Here is a 24179-nt window from a genome sequence, read left to right on the forward strand (position 1 = left end):
ACAGACACTTTGACTTCTTACTTTCTGAGGAATATGATGAAAATCAAATGGGAGGAAAAATGAGCAAATACTTCGGAAAAGTGAGGTACGCGACGTGGTACTCGTAGCCATTACTAACCCAACAGGCATCCCAACCCCGCCAGAAGGCGGCGACGAGGACTGCGCAGGCGCATCCCACCACGTTCCCCGCCTCCGTCGGCCACGCCCATTCCGCGCCCGGCGCGCGCACGCCGCCCGGCGTCCTCGCTCCCGGGGCGTCGCCCAGCGTGCGCCGAAGTCGCCGAGGCCACCCCCGGCACCGGAAGTGACCCTGGCGAGTTTGCCTTCAAATTCTTGGTGAGCTGAATCTTCGCAGGGGACTGGCGGCGGTTGGACCCGGCACTGCTGGGACGGTGAGCACCGAGCCGGGTGGTTGGGGCTGGGCAGGGCCCTCGTTCCTCGCCCGGAGCCCCGCTCCACCCTGCCCCTCCACCTGTCGGTGGGCGGTTTCCGAGGAGCCTCGGCCTCCACAGGTGAGTGTCGGCTCGCCCGGGGCTGTGGGGACCCCCGGCCCCCGTGGCAGAGTCGGTGAGGGACCTCGGGGCCTGGGTGCGAGGCCGCTGCGCATCCTGCTGGGAGCCAGCCCTGGTCTGCGCGGAGGTCTGAGGTCCTTGCTGTTGTCGTTGACACCTGTGGCTTCGGTGACGGTCCCCTCACCTGATTCCTCCCGTCCAGCAGGGACTCGGGGGGCTCCCGAGGACCCCGTCCCCAGACCGGTGCCATTAGAGAAGTTTCTGGCCAGGAGGGCATGTTTCTATTCTCTTGTTGACGGGTCCTCTCCCGCATCCGTCCCCGCTCCCGTCCCCGCAGTCCCCACCCTAGGAAAACTCCCGATAGGTTGGTGTGACGTGGTTGCGGATGTTGTTGCTTGTTTAGTTTATCCCGGGGCCGGGGAAGTTCACGGCCCTTTTTGTTTAGAGTTGGCATCTTTTAAAAATGTTACCCCTCGAAACATTGGGTTCATATCGTATCGTATGTGACGTCGGAGTTCGAGGTAAACGTGGACCTGTAAGCGCCTCACGGTGGATAAGCTCAAGCCCGTATGGGACCTACGGTAATTTTCTCTTTAAACTGCCAAGTGCAATTTTATGTCAGCTACTGAATTCCAGCAGCAGAGTATTACACCCGGCTCTCTTGAAAGACGTGTGCACGTCTTCCTCCTTGAAATCAGGCCTGTGGTCGCTGCCGGAAACCTTCCCGAGTGTTTGGGAATGTGCCGTAGGCCCCTGGCTGCCGCACAGTAACGAGGCCGGAACACGAAGGTGTCAGGAAAGGCTCTCGGTGTCCGTCATGCCTGCAGGTGTCAACGCAGCCCTGTCTCCGCGAAATCAGAGAGTTCTCTCTCACACACGGAAAGAGCGGCGACATGCTTTTTCTTGTATTGATACTGGTAACTGGTGGCCCCGTGCTGTGGCTCTAAGCAAAAGGCAGTGCCCGTCAACTTCCCAACAGTCCTAGGCGATGAGGAGCGACATCGAGTTCCTCGATGGCCGTGGTTATTCAAGAAGCGCCCACCTTTTATAGCTTCAGCACTAGGCATGCTGGGGAGTCTGCAGTGGTTTCTGCATCTCATTTCAAACCTGGTATCACAATTCTGACAGGTCCCTAGGATTAGAGAATCCGGTAGAATTTACTGTATTAACTGTTGAATTTCTGTGTGCAACAATGTTTGCTTCTTTTTTTTTTTTTTCCTTAGCTACTTGACTGGTTAAAAATGATAGTGTATCATTTCAATTCTGGGACCCAGTTAGGGGGCATGCAGGAGGCAACCACTGAATGTGTCTCTCTCATACAGATGTTCCTCCTTCCCTCCCTCCCTCCCTCTCTCCCTCGCTCCCTTTAACTCTCTTTGAAAAAAATCAATGGAAAAAATCCTCAGGTGAGGATTAACAAACAAATATAATATATCAGATCAAAATGGTCAGTGTTGATGTAAGTAGATTATGCTTGTAATGTTTGTTGATGTGGCTTTTAAATTACATTTAAATCATGTTCACTGATTTATTTTTGCATTGTTCAAGGTAAATGTAAAAAATACATACATTTAAATATGTATTTTTTTTCTGAGCAGGTTGTTTTTCATTGCTTTTTTTATACAAAGAACTTGCTTGTGCTTCTTGGGTATTATATGATGATTATAAGAGTAAGAAAAATGGTTGTCATGCTGTAATTGGTCATGGGTTGCTCATTTATTGCTTATTCATAATCATCAGTGACTGACTGTCAATTAGCATTATTGTTGCTTTCATATTCTAGACACGAACATACTGAAAATTGCTTAACATTGTATTGTCACTTTTAAAGTTACATACATTTGGTTTACTGAAATGCCTTAGGAATATACATGATTGAACTTTGTTTTTATTTTAGGACATCAGTTTTGCAGATATTTTTAACATTGATGCTGATTTTTTAATCTGTGCTAAGCAAGGAAAAATACACCTAGAACAAATAAATTGATATTCCTTTACTAAACTGCAAGGATTTCAGGGTCTCAGTCCATCTTATTTTTGTCTTCAGTTAAATTCCTTGCAACCCAGCAGGTGCTCTGTAAATATTTTTTGAATAACCTATGCACATTATGGTAAACACTGCACTATAAGTGGAGCCCTGTCTAAGATTCCTTTAACGATTAAGTGAATAAGGTATACTTTTTATTGATCTTTTACATTGTTTTTTGTTTTTTTTTTTAGTCTCTATGTCATTTATTTCTGCTCTGATCTCTATTATTAAGGTATCCTTTTTAGATGTGAAATAGGGAAGGCCCTGAGTTTATTGTTTTGGAAGAGAAATCTTTGAATTCAAATATTTGGATCTATTGCCTGTTTTTCAGTGTCTTTGATCACTTCTTTTCCCTAATCCTAGAGGAGAAAAAGACACTTTAAGTCTCTTTGTGGAGACACTATACCACATCAGAATTAAGTTTGCTAGAAATTTTGTAGTGAGTGTTTAATTTTTAAAAATTTGACTTTATTATTTGAATTAAAATTTTATGGGGTATCGTATTTAGTTTTAAAAAAATGAGTTGCCGAAACCGGTTTGGCTCAGTGGATAGAGCGTCGGCCTGCAGACTGAAGGGTCCCAGGTTCGATTCCGGTCAAGGGCATGTACCTGGGTTGCGGGCATATCCCCAGTGGGAGATGTGCAGGGGGCAGCTGATCGATGTTTCTCTCTCATCGACGTTTCTGACTCTCTATCTCTCTCCCTTCCTCTCTGTAAAAAATCAATAAAATATATTTAAAAAAAAAATGAGTTTAGCCATTAGCTGAATCATAAATACTCAAGTCATGTAAGAAAAAGGGTGGTTCGGTTCTGATAGACTTATAGAAAGGAAGTTTGCTGTGAGGTAAAGCAGGCATCAGCACTTAAGGTTATTTTTTTCTTTAATAACCTCTGTAAATCAAGAGTCTCAATTTTTGGACAATCTCATTTTCTTAAAACTTTTTAAAATTGATTTCAGAGAGGAAGGGAGAGAGAGAGATAGAAACATCAATGAGGAGAGAGAATCATTGATCGGCTGCCTTCTGCACGCCCCCCCCCCCCCCCCTTGGGGATCGAGCCTGCAACCCCGGCATGTGCCCTTGACTGGAATTGAACCTGGGACCTTTCAGTCTGCAGGTTGACCCTCTATTAACTGAGCCAAACCAGGTAGGGCTGGACAATCTCAATTTTATATGTGTTTTTAATTAATTGAACCAGTAGGTAGTGTTTATAGTTCATGGTGGTTAAATTTTTGTCTATAGGCTTTTCTTGAAATATATTAATTTCTTTATATATTACCAGTTATTGTGCTCGTTAGATCCAGTTTCTGTCCTCCTGAGTGTAATTTAGTAATGATAAGGATATATTCTTGAAAGTTGGAGAATTTTACATTTACAGTGCTGACATTTATTTGAGAAGAATAATGTCTTTGGTTCAGAGACTACTGAAAGAACAAGGAGAATTGTTTTTATCTAACATTTAGTCAGCTAAGGATATTTTGATAGTGTTTTCAGTAAACATGTCGTTACTTTGATAACCAAGAATTTTTCAGGTCATTTGTTAATGTGGCCTTGGATTGACTTTACTTTTTTGTTTGTGAGAAAGAGTCAATTCATTGGCTCCTAAGGAATTTTATCTGACTAGAAGGAAATATTCACAACACAGAGAACCTTCAAAGAAGGCCTGGAGTGCGTTTGTGTGTTTTAGGCCATTGACTCATGGCCCTAAAAAAAAAAAAAAAAATGAGGACCACACGTATATAAGTAACAACTTAATTTAGATTTTTATTATTTTAAATGGGGAATGGAAAGAAAGATCAGGAGAAAGTCTATTAAGGGAAAGAGGGAGGGAGAGGGGAAAGGCATGAGAAGCCTGATATACAAGCTCATCCAGATCTATGCAGCTGCCCTCAGCTGGCCTCTATGTTGCCGAGACCAGGTGTCACTGTCGGGCATGTAGTTTCAGAGGCAATCACAGCGCCGGTAGGGCTGATTTGAGGGTCAAGGAATGCAAGTGCTGAGGGTAAAGAGCTGGACAAGGGTAAGAAATTTTAATAGTTAAGACAAAAACTTGGCACTGTTCATTCATTTAAAGATTAATTGAGTATCTGCTGTGTGCCAAGCAGAGGTAACAGAAAGCCGTGATCACTGGTCATGGAGCTTTTATTAAGATAGAATATTACCTAAGTGACTCCAGGGAGTTGTTATTTAGGTCATGGGATTTTTTTCTTTTTCTTTTGGATCTCAGATGCCCAGTCTTGAGTTACTCATAGACCTCATTTCATAGCTGAATAGCAAATTACCCTAAACCTAATGATTTAAAACAGCAGATATTTATTACTCATGGTTTCTTTGGTCAGGCTCTGGGCCTGGCTTAGCTGGGTACTTCTGATCTAGAGTCATTCATGAGCTGTAATCAAGGTATCTGGGCTGTAGTCATCTCAAAGCTCAACAGGGAGGATCCGTTTCCAGCCTCTCTGCACGGCACGTAGTACTTGGCAGTATTCTGGGCTACTGGAATGAGGCCCTCGATTCCTCACTGGCTGATGGCCTGGGGCCCTCCTTCAGTTCTTTGCCATGTAGAGCCTCTGCACTGTGCAGCTCTCAGCAAGGTAACTGGTTTCCCTTGGAGTGGTCCAGCAAGAGACAGTGAGGAAAATGGAAGTCACAGTCTAATCTCAGAAATGACGTTCTGTTATTTTGCATGTTCTGTTTTTTATAAGCTCACATTCAAGGGGAGGTGAGTACACATGGGTATGGATACTGGGAGGCAGAGGTCCTTGAGAACCATTTCAGAGGCTCTCTGTGATTATCAATGGATAGAAGGCTCTTCTTTTGTTGTATTTATTTTTTGTTTCTTTCCTATTCTTCATCTTCTTTCTCCACTCATATTTCCCTATCTTATCCTCCACAGACACTTCAGTATACTTAATATAAATATTCTCAGGTGTGTATGTAGTCTTTAAGTGTTTTATATAGCACATATAAGTAAATATAGTGTTTTTTAAAATCCTCATTGGAGGATTTTTTATTTTAGAGAGAGAGGAAGGGGGAGAGAGAAAGAGAAATATCGATGTGAAAAAAGAAATATCGTTGGGCACACTCTGACCGAGGATTAAACTCTCAACCCAGGTATGTGCCCTGACTGGGAAGTGAACCCACAACCCTTTGGTTTTCAGGACAACTATTCAACCAACTGAGCCACCTGGCCAGGGCAAATATAGCTTATTTTAAATTTACAAAATGTATTAGAATTTACATCTTGGCCTATGTCTAAGATTTTTTTTCTGCCCAACCTTGTATTTTGATGAACTATCCATGATGCTATTTGTAAAATTTGCTTCCATCTGCTATGTGGTATTCCATTGTATGTATCCACCACTTTTTTGTATCCATTTCCCTAGGTAGATTGCCTCCAACTCCTTGATTTCCAAAACAGTTCATGTCATTAACGTCCCCAAACAAGTCCCTTACTGGATCTGTGTGAGACTTTCTCTCTGTGATATTTACAGAAGAGTGGGATTGCAGGGCCATCAGATGTATGCATACATAATTCCCCTTAGTACTGCCAGATTGCTCTCCAAAATGACTGTATCAGTTTATAACCACAAATTATATGTGCAGGTTCCCGCCTCCAAATCCTTGGAAATACTTAATATTATTGGATTTATTATTATTATTTTAAATCTGATAAATGTAAAAGGGGTGTCTTCTTGTTCTTATTTGCATTCATCTGTTACTAGTATCTGTACTTCTTAGCCAGCTTGAGTTTTCCCTTCTATGAATTGTCCTTAATGCTCCTACCCATTCTTGTGTGAAGTCCCTTTGTCCATTAGTGTGAGGAATTGTAAGGATGGATTTTCTGATCTTAAGTTTTTCTTGCATTCCTGTGATAAATCTTCCTGATCATGGAGAAGGGGAAGGGGAGGAAGAGAAAGAGAGGGAGGGAGGAAAGAAGGGAGGGAAAAAGAGTTAGCTGACACTGTTAGCTAACATTTTATTTAGGACTAGAGGCCCGGTGCATGAAATGCATGAACAGATAGGTTCCCTAGGGCTGGCCAGCAATCAGGGCTGATCAGGGCCTTCCAGCTGCCAATTGGGGCCTTCCTTCGTTCTGGGCCACCCCCTGGTGGTCAATGCATGTCATAGCGAGCAATCGAACTCCCGAGGGGACACTTTGCATATTAGCCTTTTGGTATACAGTGGGGCCTTGACTTTTACCAGTTTAATTCCTTCCGAGACTGAGCTCGTTAAGGAGCTCGTTAACTCAAATTACTCTGTCAACTCAAAGCAAAAAATCCGCGGAGAAACAGCTGGTATCTCAAAAAACTCGTTAGTCAGGACACTCGTAAGTCAAGGCCCCACTGTATATAGATTCCCACTTCTTCATACATAATTGAAATGGGCTTTGTATTCTTACTCAGTTTTGAAATTTTGAAATTGAGGTGATCCCAGCCTCAGAAAAAAGAGTTAGTCAGTTTTTCTCTTTTTTTATGGATCAACTTTTATGTGATTGGAATTACCTTCTTTTATATTTAGAAGGTAGGTAAAAGCCCTCCCATAAAAAAAAATCCCTCTGGGCTTTTTATTTTTTTTATAAATATATTTCTTTATTGATTTCACAGAGGAAGGGAGAAGGAGAGAGATAGAAACATCAATGATGAGAGAGAATCACTGATTGGCTGCCTCCTGCACCCCCCACACTGGGGGTGGAGCCCGCAACCCAGGCATGTGCCCTTGGCTGGAATCAAACCTGGGACCCTTCAGTCCGCAGGCGGATGCTCTATTCACTGAGCCAAGCTGGCTAGGGCTGCCTGGAGCTTTTTAAAGGGGGAGGTCTTTTATTAAAATTTCCTTTTCTAGGCACTAAGAAAAAAAGAAGAGGGTGCTGCTGGGCTTGCACTTGCAAGGGTGAGCAAGGATTGGCCAGGACAGTGGAAGTCAGAAAGGGCACAGCTAAAAAACTCTCACCTGGCCCTGTTTACCTGTGGGCTGCCTTGGACCTCCCACACACAAAGACCCCATCAACATCAGTCAGTTCAGTTGTTTTTCAGAATTTTATGTTTAATTCTGGGACCCATCAACCTTCTGTGAAGTATCTGTTACTCTTCTAGGATTGGTTTTCAGGAAAGGGGCCAGCAGTTATTTTGGTGTCTGTCTCGCCTTGTATTTAGGAATTGAAACTAATAGCTGAGATTAAAGATGTTTGAGTTCAAGTTCCTAATACATATCAGAATACATAATACATGACATGTATTAATCAGGTCTAACTGGGTAAAGGAACAACAATTGTTTAAAGAATGAGAACTATCAGACTGGCAGAAAATAGAAGCCTGAGGTGGTTGCTGTGATTTTGACATCCCTACTTCTCCCTGGGGTGGTTGTGATTCCATCTCACTCTAATCTCTGCCCTAAGGAGCACCCACCCCCTTCTTGTCTATTATGGCATTGCTGGTTTTTAGCTCTTCCACCCACCAACATTTCCCATTAATCATGCTTCTTTAAAAAATAATTTTTTAATTGATTTCAGAGAAAAAGTGAGAGGGAGAGAGAGAGAGAGAGAGAGAGAGAAACATCAATGATGAGAGAGAATCATTATTGGCTGCCTCCTGCACACCCCACACAGGGGATCGAGCCAGCAACCCGGGCAAGTGCCCAGACCAGGAATTGAACCATGACCTCCTGGTTCATGTGTCAATGCTCAACCACTGATTTGACCAAGGTGGCAGAATTAGAATTGGAACCAACATTTTTCTAACTTCAAAACACACATGCTTTCTGCTGTTCTACTAGTACAGTAGTTGGCAAACTCATTAGTCAACAGAGCCAAATATCAACAGTACAACGATTGAAATTTCTTTTGAGAGCCAAATTTTTTAGGTAGGTACATTGTTATTAGCTTAATTAGGGTACTCCTAAGCTGGCCTTTCCTAAAAACATCCTCAATTTGATTGAGGTACATTCGCTGAGGTCGACCCCTTCCAACTCTCTCATCCACACTCGTCTTGTATACTTGTTTCATCTATCTCCTTTCGTTCATCCTCATAGATGTCCAAACCATCTCAACATACCTTTCTCAATCCTCGACACTACATCTTCTTTCACTCTACAACATTCCCTAAAATTAACTTAATAAAGTTTCAGTTGCACTGTATGTGCGCGCCCGCACGTGGTATTTTGTGGGAGAGCCACACTCAAGGGGCCAAAGAGCCGCATGTGGCTCGCGAGCCATGGTTTGCCGACCGCTGTACTAGTACATTGCCTTCCAAAAACTATCTAACATTCTGCATTTGTTCTGTAGATATTCAATAATACTTATTTGCCATACACTGAGGATACAGCCTCACACCTTCCAGATGCTAATCCTACTCACAAATAACTTGTTCTAGTAGAGAATAGACATATCAGTAACTGTAATTCAAAGTAGACAATTGTCTTGAGATGAATCTCCCAATAAAGTGCCAGGGGACTTTAGAAGGGGGAGGGTTTATGTTGAACAGAGAATTTCAGAGGTAGATATACAGGGACAACTGCCATCTCACCTGGGCTTTGACACATAGGTAGCGTTTGGCTTTGGGAACTAAAGAATTTCTTTGAAGGATTGAAAATAGCATGAGCAAATGTGTAGAGGTGGAAAGTGCAGTATGTATGTGCTTGTGAGCTTCTGGAGGGAGCCCTAGAAAGTATACTTTTAAAAAATTCTTTGTAGTACTTATTTTTAAGAGATATATAATATGAAATGTTTCTTCTTCTCTTGTTTAGCTTACATGTGAGCATGAGTCTTCTTATGATTAGTGAGAATGTAAAATTGGCTCGTGAATATGCGTTATTGGGAAACTATGACTCTGCGATGGTCTATTACCAGGGAGTTCTTGACCAAATGAACAAGTATCTATACTCAGTCAAAGATACATACCTCCAGCAGAAATGGCAACAGGTGAGAATCATGACTTATGTATCTTTTAAATGGTTTAAATACTCAGGAGATTTCAGTTATCAGTGCTTTTTGCAGTTACGCATTGAGAGTGTATCATTTGTTACATGGATTTGTATATAATGTTACTTGAAACTTGATTTATTATATTAGTAATAGTCTATTCACCACCATCAGTATTATAAGCTCTATTAATTATTTTAATTGTTGGAATCTAATATTTTTTTAAGTAATGGTTTTCAATTTTTTCCCTAGATCATGTTTTTATCTGGTAAAATTAGAGTTGACTTTATTAAGCCATTTACGAAACTGCAGATGATACCTGAATCTCATGGATACCATATTTTCTATAGAACAGGATAAAACAGACCATATTTGAATTCCATTTGAGGAACGTTAGTCACTGAAGACCAATAGAAATTCACAGGTGGAAACTGTAGAACTTATAGGTACAGTTGAAGGTGGCATTTATAATAAGGTTCAACTATGTCACAGAGGAAAGAAATGTTATAGAAATTAATAGTCTTTTTGAGCTGGTCTTCTAGGTAGAATAGTATTCTACTGAACTGCTTTTTTTAAAATAGTATTCCATATTTGTCCTTAATTTCTTTAAAAGAGAAAATATCCTACTTTTTAAAATGTAACCTTTTTTCCTAAATCTGCCTCTGCATATCTCTGACGTTACTGGAAGGGGAAAATATTTCATAAGGAGTTCTGCTTGTCACTGAAAGACTTATAAGACCTTTTGTTCTTAGGCCAGAGACTTCTACTTTAAAAGTCTAAGCGTTTTTGTAAAGATACTTAAGTCATTTAGGTTTAAGACAAAACATTACCAATTTCATTTCAATGTTTCATATACATATATATATATATATATATATATATATATATATGCATAGTTTTTAAATTGAGTCAAGATCGCTTTTAAAAAACATCTTGGAGCCCTGACTGGTTTGGCTCAGTGGATAGAGCGTCGGCCTGCGGACTAAAGGGTCCCGGCTTCGATTCCGGTCAAGGGCATTTACCTTGGTTGCTGACCCATACCCAGTGGGGAGTGTGCAGGAGGCAGCTGATTGATGTTTCTAACTCTCTATCCTTCTCCCTTCCTCTCTGTAACAAACCAATAAAATATATTTTTAAAATATTTAAAAAAAAAAAAAATAAAAAACATCTTGATTGTATGTGAATCGAGCCATTTATCTTCTGAAGCCAAATTGCAATCCACTAGTGAGTTATGAAATTAGTGGATTCTAATCAGCATTTAAAAATTGTCCAATAGCATTTAAAAACCCATCAAAGTGCAGCTTACAAAAATAATACTTTATCAAACTTTAAAGTTGCATCTAACTTTTTAATTTGTTATGCAATTTGAATAAGAACCATAAGTCAGTAATATGGCTTAATTAGCCAGAATATTTAATTCATTTTATCAGAATTAATTTTGCAATTAAAAACAAAGAATTAATGAACCATTATTAAAATCTTAACAATAGCTTGGTGTGATTTATTGAATATTTGATGTCAAAATGGAGGTTTCTTTTTTAAAAATTGATATTTAGAGAGAGGAAGGGAGAGAGAGAGACATTGATCGACCGCCTCTGCATGTGTCCTGACCAGATGTAAAACCTGCAAACTGGGCGTGTGCCCTGACTGGCAGGCGGTTAAGCTCACCGCTTTCTGGTGTCCTGACTGACGCTCCACCCAACTGAGCGACACCGGCCAGGGCACAAATGGACTTGTCTACATCGGTAATAAAGGCACTAGTCTAATCTTTTTTTTTACAGAGAGGAAGAGAGGGACAGAGAGTTAGAAACATCGATGAAAGAGAAACACCGATCAGCTGCCTCCTGCACACCCCCTACTGGGGATGTGCCCGCAACCAAGGTACATGCCCTTGACCCTTGAATCCACAGGCCGATGCTCTATCCACTGAGCCAAACCGGTCAGGGCCACTAGTTTAATTAATCTTGACAGTGATTTATCAGTTATAAAAATTTAAATAACTATATTCTCCTTTGAAACCATCAGGTGTGGCAGGAAATAAATGTGGAAGCTAAACATGTTAAGGATATCATGAAAACACTAGAGAGCTTTAAATTAGACAGTTCTCCATTGAAAGCTGCACAACATGAGCTTCCAGCTTCTGAGGGAGAAGTCTGGTCCTTGCCTGTACCTGTTGAACGAAGGTAAGTAGAGACCTTTCAAGAAAGACATGCTTTTTTTGGGGGGAAAAAAGTTTATTCACTCCTGTCTTGTATGCAGTTATTGCCATGGCTTCTTTAGTTCATGGACTCTTATACACTATTTGTGTTCATCTCTATTTAGACCAACTTCAGGGGTTGATTATGATTTTAATGATGTTGTGCTTGATTAGACCCTCACCAGGTCCTAGAAAACGCCAATCTTCTCAAAACAGTGACCCTAAAGCACACAGTAACCGTCCAAGTACAACTGTCAGAGTTCACCGTCCATCTGCACACAATCTTCAAAATGACAGAGGGAAAGCTGTGCGTTGCCGGGAAAAGAAAGAACAGAATAAAGGAAGAGAGGAAAAGGTAAATGTTACTGATTTTCATAAATGAAAAAGTTATGTTTTAACTTTAAAAATGAAGTCTGTACAGATTTTAATAATTTTTAGTCATTAAAACTGCCAGACTATGGCAGCTCTCTCTTTGGGCCTGATAATTCACTAGAGAGCTCACAGAACTCAGGAAAAACAGTTCACTTATTTATTGCTGGTTTATTACAAAGGATTCTGCTCAGGAGCAGCTGGATGGAAGAGATGCATAGGGCGAGGAATGAGGGAAGGGACACAGAGCTTCCAGGCATGCTCCAGATTAATTTTTTTAATTGAGACATTGGATTTGGATTTTGCATTTCTAATTTTGCCAGGTTTTAAAATAATTGATTTTAAACCCAGGGACTTATATCCTGGTTAATTGGTCCATCTTCAACTTCATTTTGAGCATCAAAAAGGACTCTACATTTTAAAAAATCTCTCTGCTGCTTTCTTTTACCTCCTGGCAGCTGTTAGTATGTTAATTTAGAGCAAGTTATTGCATAAGTGTATACTTAAAAGAGAATTGTACTAGTTCAGCTAAATCAATAAAATCCTATTAAAAATGTCAAAATTTGAAATTCCATACCTTCTCTTTCCTGACCTACTATAGAATTGTTTCTCCTTTCTGCCTAGCTTAAATTTGTTTTGCTTTGGCTACAAACATTCCCTCAGCACTGTGTTCTGTGGGAGAAAAGAAAGTGAGAACTAGAAAGTATCTTCCATATGTATCTTCCTGGGCATACAGTGTACTTTTCCAGTAGTCAGGGACAGTGTCTTCTTTCTACCCCCCAGCTGCTAGCACAGAACAGATTCTTAATAGATAATCTCTGAGTGAATAACAAGTTCATAAATACTTAGAAGAAAAGATAACCTCCTCTTTTAAATGTTAAACAATGCCTTCCCTATACCGTTTATGTTAGTATTGGATACTGAATAGTCTGTAAATTGTGCAACAGACTTATTTAGTCATCTAGTGTAAGACTGTGAATATCATAAATATGGATTAAGTCTAGACATTAATGTTGACTGTAGACAGCACCATTGAGAAATCATCATGTTATGGGCAATGAAATGTTATGGAGATGGGATAATGATCCTAGTACCAGATCGAGTAAATGATTATTTACACTAATGCAGAGCTTCATAAATTTTTTGGTTCATAAAATTCATGAGTGTTTCAATAATTTTTTTCAAAAAGAATACCTACTATTTATGAGGAAGTTAGGTTCAAAGAACTTAGTTTATATCCTATCAACACTTATTGGACACTGTAGATTTCTCAGACTTTGGAGGCAGAGTGGACATTCTTATTCCTCTTCCACATTGATTTTTCCCATTATATAGCTTATCACAGTTATAGCCAAAAACCTAGCTTTCTAAAATATGGCATTTCTGAAAGGAATGTAGCAGTCTTCATGTAGAAACTGAACTGCTTTGAGTTGATAGTTCATCCAGTATTCAACAGATGTTGCCATGCTTCCCTCAGAAATTTAAAATATCAAATGGGGGCATCTGTAATACTGTCAACAATTTAAACATTTTTGTTTTAATTATCTTTCAGTGCCCTATGAGTTTGCCATCATGCCCTGGAATACTTTAGTATATATTTTGGATCTATGGCCTTAATGACTGACATCACAGGATGGGAGCGGATGCTCACTCACCTAAGGACTGAGATGTCTCTTTTGGAGGGTGGGTGGGAATAGTGAAAGGGGATATTTAAGGAACATTAGTGAGGACTGGTTAAAGATTGAACCATAGTCTTAGTTGAATAATCCATTTGTCTCTAACCTTATCTCCTCTGAAGCTTTGAGACGACTAATCACACATATCTGATGTTTACTAGTGACCACAGTTAATCTCAGTATTAATTTTTTTATTCTCATCAGTTCATGTGCATAATCATTTTGTTTTTAACACCATTGTCATACTTTTTATATAAAAATTAAATATTGAGGATGAAACTCTGATGTAGAGGATGACTTCTAGTCTTTGATCCTGCCCTTATTACTTGTACTATTATATTAGCTTTTTAAAAAATATCACTTGACTCCAATCTTTTTTTCTGACTCACAGAAACAAAATAAAAATTTTTGAGTCAATCAAAAGCTCTTGTTTTTTTGTCCCAATGTAGAACAAATCACCTGCCGCAGTTACAGAACCAGAAACCAATAAATTTGATAGTACTGGATATGATAAGGACTTAGTAGAAGCTTTGGAAAGAGATATAATTTCTCAGAATCCCAATGTTCGATGGTAAGTTATAATAATTGGGTGTGCTGTTGATGCTTTTTGGGATAGGAAATGGAACAGATGTGGGCATGCACTGAAGATCAGTCCTTGGGAATAGAACCAGAGTCCATGCAATGGGAGTGTTACATATAATGCAAAACTCCAGTTCAGGCTGTACCAAGTTTTTATCTGAGACTTTTAAATAAAATAAATAATAAAATAATTTTTTTATTAGATGAAAAATAATTACAGAATGGGAATAAGATCACAGAAATTTCATTCAAAATATCATGTGTGGCCCTGCTGGTGTGGCTCAATGTTTGAGCCTCGACCCATAAACCAGGAGTCACTGTTCAATTCCTGGTTGGGGCACATGCCCGGGTTGTGGGCTAGATCCCCAGTAGGGGACGTTGCAGGAGGCAGCCAATTGATGATTCTCATCATTGATGTTTCTATCTCTCCCTCTTCCTTCCTCTCAAAAACCAATAAAAACATATTACAAAAAATACTATGTGTGGAGTGGTGGTGGTAATTTTGTGGTTGCAACTTCATAGCAATTTCTATGATACCCTTTATCCTTGGTGTCTATCTCTTAATAGGGTTGGGGGCAAAGCAGCAGTATTACAACCTGTCTCTGCTTTTATGCCTTTTTCTTTGTTATGTTTTTTTTAAACGGGCTCATTGTTTTTAAATCATGAAGTTTATGGAATGAGCATCAGTCAGAGCAAGAATTTAAAATGAGATGGCATACTAATACTTGAGTGGGCCTGTCGACATGTGTTCTCATTCGCCAAGCTGAGAATCGTCACTGACAAAAACTCTGTATGTGGATTGGTTGGCAGGGCCTCATCACAGTGCCTTAGTTCACTAGAGCCAAAGGAGAGCATTCTGTCAGTAATGTCAAATCGCGTGCTTCCAGGGGTTCTCAAGAATGACTCCATAGAGTTAAATATATACTCTAAAAGGTGGTTTTTAAAATATCTTCTCTTTCAGGGATGATATTGCTGATTTGGTAGAGGCTAAAAAGTTGCTTAAGGAAGCTGTGGTGTTACCAATGTGGATGCCAGAATTCTTTAAGGGCATCAGGAGACCGTGGAAAGTAAGTTTATTATGGCATAGTCAAAGTGAATGGCCAGTACATCGCTAAAGAAAGTCAATATTTATCTGTTTTAGGTGAAGTGAGGAGAGAAAGTAGTAGAGTAGGTAAAGAAAATTTAAATTAAAAACAGTATGTTGTGTTATTCAGAATTTTGTTTAGACCAAAAGCTATTTCTAGGTTCTCAGAATAATAAATAAGTACAACATGATCTTGGATAGTTGGACACATGGCAGATTTAGAATGAGCTTGTATTTGCAAATGTGAACAAGTTGCCTAATGCAAAAACACTCCATTTTATGTGTCATGTTGCAAACTTGTATCCTATTCTTAAGAAATTAAGACATATTTGCATCTATTGAAGATATTTTTCTTAAGAAATAAGACATATTGCCCTGATAGGTTTGGCTCAGTGGATAGAGCATCAGCCTGGGGACTGAAAGGTCCCGGGTTCGATTCCAGTCAAGGGTATGGTCCTTGGTTGGGGTGCATCTCCATTAGGGGGTGTGCAGGAGGCAGCTAATTGATGTTTCTCTCTCACCGATGTTTCTGATTCTCTGTCCCTCTCCCATCCTCTCTGTAAAAAAATCAATAAAATATATATTTAAAAAAACATATCTATATCTAAAAAGGACTTTTTTTTTTTTAATATATTTTATTGATTTTTGACAGAGAGGAAGGGAGAGAGATAGAGAGTCAGAAACATCGATGAGAGAGAAACATCGATCAGCTGCCTCCTGCACATCGCCCACTGGGGATATGCCCGCAACCCAGGCACATGCCCCGACCGGAATCGAACCCGGGACCCCTCAGTCCGCAGGCCGACGCTCTATCCACTGAGCCAAACCGGTTTCGGCTAAAAAGGACTTTTTAAGGTCATGGGTCGATCTGAAAAGAGACTGTCAAAAACTCTTAGATTTAGAAAATATGCTAATAGCTAAGCACTTACTAATTTTAAGTCTTTATTATTTATTTATTTGTTTATTTATTGTTATTGATTTCAGAGAGGAAGGGAGAGGGAGAGAAAGATAGAAATATCAATGATGATAGAGAATCATTGATTGGCTGCTTCCTGCACACCCCACACTGGGGATCCAGCCTGCAACCTGGGCATGTACCCTGACCGGGAATTGACTCAGTGACCTCCTGGTTCATAGGTCGACGTTCAACCACTGAGCCAGGCTGGCTGGGCAGTTTTGAGTCTTTAAATGTTAAATGATAAGCAAGATAAAAATTATAAACATTCTTTGAGTATAAATATGTAAAAAAATAACTAATTTATTTGAGCAAAAAGACTAGCAGAAAATATATCCAGATACTGTAACAATACCTGTGGTAGGATATGATATTGTAATATCAGTATTATAATATTGATTATATTTTTTCTCAGTTCTGAGTTACATATTTTAAATAATGCTGTTATTATACTTTTGTAATGGACAAAGTAAATTTGTGATAAAGTATACTTCTGTTTACCTTTCTATTTGTCTTTTGTCTTAATATGTGTAAGTTGGTTGAAAAGTGATGCTTAGTAATGGAATTCTAGTGAATTAGAACAATGGCAGATAAGTCCTTCATTTATGCTGTTACATTCCCAACAGGGAGTGTTGATGGTTGGCCCACCTGGCACGGGAAAGACCCTCCTTGCTAAAGCAGTAGCTACAGAATGCAAGACAACATTCTTCAATGTCTCTTCATCAACGCTGACTTCTAAATACAGAGGAGAGTCTGAGAAGCTTGTTCGTCTTCTGTTCGAAATGGTGAATGTTTGAGACAGCTCTGATTCTTTACCTCTAAAAGGGGAGAAAGTGAGTTGTCACTATCTCCAGTGTGTAGAATAGCTAGGCAGAATGACATTGTGCCCAGAGTATGACGCCTATGCCCCTGAAGCTAGAATCCTTTCCTGATATGAATAACTTGAGTTGCTCTTTGTCCCCTTTCCTCTGGAGGAAAAGCCACCTCTGTTAGCTTATGAGCATGCTCACATTATGGGATCTGCCTTACTAATCTGCTGTAGGAATTTGAAATTGTTTTTTAAAATCAGCAAGCTTAGTTACAACATGGTAAATGCAGTATGTTAATGCAAAAAGTTGAACATCATTAAGTACTTGTGGAACTTAGATCACCTCCAATCTATGAGCTATACCAAATATCCCAAGTTTAATGGCCCAATCTTTGGCTTAAGTTCTTTGCTCCATACTTTGAATTTCTTTTATGTTCTTCCACTCCCACTAATCTAGTATCAGTAGGGAAAATGTAACTTAACAACTTCTGGATTGAATTCAGTAGACTTTGCTAAGCTTTACTGATTATTTCAGTCTTGCCGAATTTAAGAAGTGGTGCTGTTATGAGGACACATTCTTATTTCTAGATAGTGACAAAGACTTGCATTCTTATTTTTGGTGGACAGAACCTTGGACCATGCTAATATCATACCAGATCTTCTTTCCTAGGCTCAGAATAAAACAAAACAGCAAACAAACATCCTCATAATTTCAGGTTATTTTCTTAAAAAGGCTTCTTCTGTTTTCAATTCCTGTTTCATTTTTCCTTCAAATTTGAAAATTTATTAGGCAGGATGCAAATTCTAAGAAGTCCTCAATGGCTTACTAATAGCCCATACCACAGTAGGAATCTAATGAACCTCTGAGATCATTATAGAAAATTAGTTTTCTTTTAGCTCTGGGGCTAGGGGGTGGAGGGTGGGGGAAATTATATTGCCAGTATTCCAGAATAACCAGGCCTTTAAAAATGTAAGTTACAAAGAGTGAATGACTAAATGTGGGGGTCTTTAGAGTCAGATGGCATGGGTTCAGATCCCACCACTGTCACTTTCCTAGCTGGCTAACTGTGGGCAAATTCCTTTCCTCATCCTCAGTTACTTCATCTATAAGAAGAGGCCAATAATGGAGGACATACCCCTGTAATGTTTAGTGGGTGAAACAAGCTAATAAACATACATTGCTTAATACAGAGCCTGACATATAAGGGCTCATAGATATTAAGCTGTTGCTTTTTATGAATTATTTGATATATTTTCTAATGTAGGGTTTATATTCAAGAAAATGGACCATTTTTTTCTATAGGAAGCCTTTGACAAAGTGCTAAATTGCATTATTTTTTCTTTTTAAAAAATATTTTTATTGATTTCAGAGAGAAATGGAGAGGGAGAGAGAAATAGAAATAACAATGATGAGAGAATAATTGATCAGCTGCCTCCTGCATGTCTCCCACTGAGACCTGAGCTAGCAACCCCGGCATGTACCCTTGACTGGAATAGAACCCAGGACCCTTCAGTCCACAGTCCACAGGTTCTAGCCACTGAGCCAAACCAGCTAGGGCTCATTATTTTTTATAATAAGGTTTATGAAGCCCTCTCCAACAGCTTATTATTTTTTAAAGATATTAATTATAGACTTAATTGATTTTTAGAGAGGGAGGAGGGAGAGGGAGAGAGAGAAACATCATTGATGAGCCAAACCGGTTTGGCTCGGTGGATAGAGCGTCGGCCTGCGGACTGAAGGGTCCCAGGTTCGATTCCGGTCAAGGGCATGTACCTTGGTTGCGGGCACATCCCCAGTAGGAGGTGTGCAGGAGGCAGCTGGTCGATGTTTCTCTCTCATCGATATTTCTAACTCTATCCTTCTCCCTTCCTCTCTGTAAAAAATCAATAAAAATATTTTTAAAAAATCAGCTTCCAAAAAAACCCCCCAAAAAACAAACATCATTGATGAAAGAGAAAAATCAATCGGCTGTCTTCTGTACGACCCCTACAGGGGATCCAGCCCACAACCTGGGCATGTGCCCTGACCAGGAATCAAACTGCGACCTCTTGGTGCATAGGTCGATGCTCAACCACTGAGCCATGCTGGCCAGGCTGGATTTTTTATTTTAAAAAAAACCTTCAACTTGATGTTTATTCACTTCCGCTCTGTTTTGAGAAATCTCTGTTATCATTTAGTTCTTTCTTGTGCTGTGATTCTATAAATTTGGATATTTCATTTTAAAAATGATTAACAATAAACTTTACTGTAATATATTTCTTTAGACTTCTTAAGAGTGATACTGTTGAGTCTTACATAGCTATTTACTAGATTAATACTTGACTAGATCCATTATTTAATGGATTAGTCTTTCGTGTTCTGTGGTTTGAGGAAGAAATGCATTTAAGGTACACAAATAAACTTGGGAGGTGTTAGTCAACCATAAGACAGAATGAAGTACTGTACATTCTGCAGTATAGATGAACATTGAAAACATGCTACGTGAAAGAAGCCAGACACAAAAGATCACAAATTGTATGATCCCATTTATTAGAAACTAGAGGCCCGGTGCACAAAATTTGTGCGGGGCCAGGGCGGGGGTGAGGGGTGTCCCTCAGCCTGGCCTGCACCTTCTCCAATCTGGGACCCCTCGGGGAATGTCCAACTGCTGATGAACATCAAAAACATTACACTATGTGAAAGAAGCCAGACACAAAAGACCACATATTGTATGATCCCATTTATTAGAAATGTCCAGAATAGGCAAATCGATAGTGTAGAGACAGAAAACAAATTAGTGATTGCGAGTCGGGGGAAGGGAAATAGGGCTGTTTTTTGGGGAGCGTGAAAATATTCTGGTATTTGATAGTGGTGATTATTACACAACATAGCGAATATACTAAATTGTACAATTTAAAGTGGTTTAAATGGTAAATTTTATATGAATTTTTATCTCAAACAAAAATACTTGGGCCATATAAATTTACTCTTCTATTTCACTACTTAAGAGGATTTTAAAAAGTACTTGTCAAATGAAAAATGGCAATTATAATTTCTTAGAGGGAATCTATGTAATTTTACTTAAGATAATGATTCTCTTTAACCAATTTTTTTTCTAGAACTTTAGAACCCTTAACCAGTATCTGTGTTTTCCCACCAGTTATTAGTATTTTTGTAGTACACAGGTTAATCCTGAATTTATATCACTCCTAAGTATGTATCATTATAGTATTGAATGGCAAAAAAATTTGCCATATATTTCAGTAAGTAAGTCTGTATTAGAAACTATATTTTAGCTGTTCCAATTTTATCCTCTCCCCCAATATTAGGACAAGAGGGAAAGATACACAATGTGGCAGATGCCTCAGCTGTTTTGTGGTTGCTAAACTATAAATTACTTTTAAATGAAATAAAAACCTGGTGTTGCATGGTTTCTTTCTTTAGGCTCGATTTTATTCTCCAGCCACCATATTTATTGATGAGATTGATTCCATTTGTAGTCGCAGAGGGACTTCTGAAGAGCACGAAGCAAGCAGGAGGGTGAAAGCCGAGCTGCTGGTTCAAATGGATGGTAGGCATGTGTATATGCGTGAATTGACTAAGCTCTGCTCGTGGTGCTAGGCCACACAACTCCCCGTGACTAAAGGGGGCTGGAGTTTGACAGCATTAACTAGGTACACTGACAGTGGAGTCATGCCAGAAATGATGGCTCTTCACAGGCACCCTTTGGCATATATGCTGTTCTCTTATTTTTAGCCATGCAATTGAAATAAATGCAGATAAATTTGCCTGAGAGGGATATGTATGCTTTTGAAATTAAAAAAAAAAAAAAAGGTATGTAGTTGAGTTGGTCTTTTGATTGAGTCTGTTTTGAGTCTTATTATTTGCATACTACAAGAACTTATTTTTCTTGGACCGAAGTTTACGTATATACCAGTTTGTTTTAGAAGTTTTAAAGAGGATTATACTACCTTGTAATGTTGTGCTAAACATTTGATGATCTTTAAGTAGTTGAGCTTTATTTATATATCTGAGTATAATTTTACTCTCCCCTTACCCTTCTTTTAGGTGTTGGAGGTGCTTCTGAAAATGATGATCCTTCCAAAATGGTTATGGTTCTGGCAGCTACTAATTTTCCCTGGGATATTGATGAGGCTTTAAGACGACGTCTTGAAAAAAGAATCTATATTCCATTACCATCAGGTATCTTCATGTGAATCTTGTCAGAAAGCTCATGTTAACTCTTAGTTTTTCTTAGAAATTTTAAAATTTGTTATTAACTTTCTTTCAAGAGACAAATGTGGCATGTTTTTCCTCATATTAACTGGCTTGGCTATATCTAGAGCCCGAAAGCCTTGATATTAGGAAATGTAAAATTCAGTGAGGAATAGCTCTTAAATTGTTAAGCAACTGAGCTCTAAGAACTGGTAAACAACTTATCATAGAAAGTGGGCTTGAGGAAGAATAACACACTGTGTTTATGTTGAAGACTCACATTTTACATGTGTTCCTCCCGTCAGCGAAAGGCAGGGAGGAGCTACTGCGGATAAGCCTCCGTGAGCTGGAACTGGCTGAGGATGTGGACCTCACACGTATAGCAGAAAATATGGAAGGCTATTCCGGTGCCGACATTACCAACGTGTGCAGGTATGAATTATTTTGGAAGCATAGGTTTTTGTGGGTCTAAACTTATGACGTTTTCATGCCAAGTTAAGAAAAAGACACACTTTATAGTTTACAGTCAAAGACACAAGTTCTGGTATTCAGTTAGTGTTAGCAGGTGCTAGTAAGATACCGGTATATCTTACAGATCAAGTCTACAGTTCATTTGAAAACTACAAGTTCAAGAAGCTAATGTTACAACGAAGAGTGTAAAATAGAAAATCTGTAATTGTCTTGGATTAAATAATGTTGGTGCAGTTGTTTAGTATACTGTCATGAAGGAAACAGAATTGTGAAATAAATTAACTTGGCATACCCAAGTAGAGTATAATCTCATTTTCAGTGAAAATGTCCTAAATGTCACAGGAATAGCAGTAAAAAAGAGAAAAGACTGCCCCTCTAATCCAGCTTATTCATGAATTTTATTCTAGTCCAAGTATTAACTCAGATGATTTAGCAAGGTGCTTGATTTAGTCTCGTCCTCTCAAAAGTGAGCCTGTCAGGTAGGGCTCTTGTGAGGATTAGTGATGGTGTGTAAAAGTAGCCATATGTTGCCATCCCTTTGCATAAATGGTGGCTGCTATTAAGAATAAAATTTGGTGAAAGAGGTGCTTGAATCCAAAGTTTCTCCTTTAAAAAAAAAAAAAGCACGAAATACGAGGAGAAACCACCTTCCTGGACATGTTGGAAATATATTTTTCTAGCTAATAGGTTTTCACTCAATCAGAATATCAATTTTTCTAAAAAAATTTAAAACCTAGGGATGCATCCTTGATGGCAATGAGAAGGCGTATTGAAGGTTTGACCCCAGAAGAAATCCGAAATCTTTCAAGAGAAGAAATGCACATGCCCACAACTATGGAGGATTTTGAAATGGCTTTAAAAAAGGTTTCTAAGTCAGTATCTGCTGCAGACATTGAAAGATATGAGAAATGGATATTAGAATTTGGATCATGCTAATTCTCACATGTAAACTGTGAGAAACCTGCCTTAAGTGTTTGAATAATTAAATGTAGTATTTCATTGCACGGAGTGCTATATTTTTTTAAACTTTCATAATGGTAAGATTTTTTTTAAAAAACCGTATGATTCTGAATAAAGGCAATTTTTTAAAGCTGTAAGCAATTTGTTTTACTTTAGCATTGCCTGATTTCTTTCACTTACTACAAATGTTGTAATACAGTCTCTGTTACTTAGTTTGGAAAACTGTCTTTATATGCACTTGTAAGTATAGCATCTTCCACCTCCATGGCTGCTCTTTCTTCTAGGTGGTAAGACTGGCTCTAGTTCCTTGGGTGCCAGTGGAAAACTGAAAATTCCGGAACATTTTTACACAGTAGCCAATTGAAACATGAACCAAGCCCAGTGTGTCTTCCTGCCTGTGTTATGGTACCTTCCCTCCATTTCCTGGGAGATCTTTAAAGATCCTTCATTTCACTATGCATTTAAAATGAAAAAACATGTATCTATATACATCCTTGCCTGACTTTATTCTGCCTACATAAGAGAGGCTGCACTACAGGCAAGTAGATACTTCTAAGCCTATGCTGCTCACTGTATTCTAATGAAACTCACTCACTCAGGATACTAAACATAATTAACAGTTGATGATGTAAGTAAAAGTGAAATACAAGTTAATGGTATAAAATTTTAAATAAGATTTCTATTTATGATTACTTGTAAAAAAAAACAAAAAACTTATTGTATCATCCCAGACATAGAAAACAGAGCCTCAAGAAGCCGGAGTGCCTTGCTGTGGTCCCTCCCACTGGTAAGGAGAAAAGGCAGGATAGGGATCTACTGACTGCGAAGCCTGTGCACTCCAATTGGCCATGTAGCCTTCTACATTGTTCTCACCACAGTCTACAAGCTTATGCTGAATGGATGAAATAAGACCCTGTCATCATTTGGAGTCAGAACTGGTCATTTCTAGCAACTTAGTGAGGAAGGACAGAAAATAGTGTGACCAACTGGGTGACTTTAAGATCTACATTATATGCTATTATTTATTCTATAATATGGAGATAGTACATTTCACAGGGCTGTTATTATTAAAAACAGGCAAAATGAAGCATCTCTCCTTTACTCTCTACTGCCATGCTTCTCCCATACATCCGTATCTATTTAGCCTACACATAAAGTGGCTTTAAAAACTTGCCATAACTTTCTTGGACAATGTGTTTAAAATGATGGGTTGCAATAAAAACCTTACTGATAAAACAGAATAGAAGGTATCTATCACATGGAGTAAAGATAAGTACTATATGAACTAGGTCACACTGTAAAATATAAGTCAATAGGGTAATGGTTAAAAAAAAAAGAAAAAAAAAGGCAAACATTACTGTAGAATAAACAGTCCTATACTTAGAACCATAAGGTATATTCTAATTCCATGATACTGACGGTCCTTTTA

The 24179-nt window shown here is 39.0% G+C and overlaps 1 protein-coding gene across 6 annotated transcripts; it reads left to right on the forward strand.

The window, feature by feature from the left end:
• Positions 1 to 208: 208 nt before the first annotated feature.
• On the forward strand, positions 209 to 24110 carry KATNA1 (katanin catalytic subunit A1). Of its 6 annotated transcripts, none has more exons than XM_036317004.1 (11): positions 209 to 336; positions 9282 to 9456; positions 11482 to 11639; positions 11828 to 12008; positions 14148 to 14269; positions 15239 to 15344; positions 16943 to 17101; positions 20549 to 20675; positions 21173 to 21307; positions 21625 to 21751; positions 22528 to 22887. In XM_036317004.1, the coding sequence occupies exons 2-11, from the start codon at positions 9295 to 9297 to the stop codon at positions 22724 to 22726; spliced, it is 1476 nt and encodes a 491-aa protein (XP_036172897.1). In that variant the 5' UTR covers positions 209 to 336; positions 9282 to 9294; the 3' UTR covers positions 22727 to 22887. The 6 variants fall into 6 exon arrangements, with proteins under 6 accessions (XP_036172897.1, XP_036172896.1, XP_036172898.1 ...); XM_036317003.1 differs by having other exon boundaries at positions 254 to 392; XM_036317005.1 differs by lacking the exons at positions 209 to 336; positions 22528 to 22887 and adding exons at positions 373 to 512; positions 23482 to 24110.
• The last annotated feature ends 69 nt before the right edge of the window (positions 24111 to 24179 follow it).

This window comes from Myotis myotis, unplaced genomic scaffold (assembly GCF_014108235.1).
Source record: "Myotis myotis isolate mMyoMyo1 unplaced genomic scaffold, mMyoMyo1.p scaffold_m19_p_7, whole genome shotgun sequence".
Lineage (NCBI taxonomy): Eukaryota > Metazoa > Chordata > Mammalia > Chiroptera > Vespertilionidae > Myotis > Myotis myotis.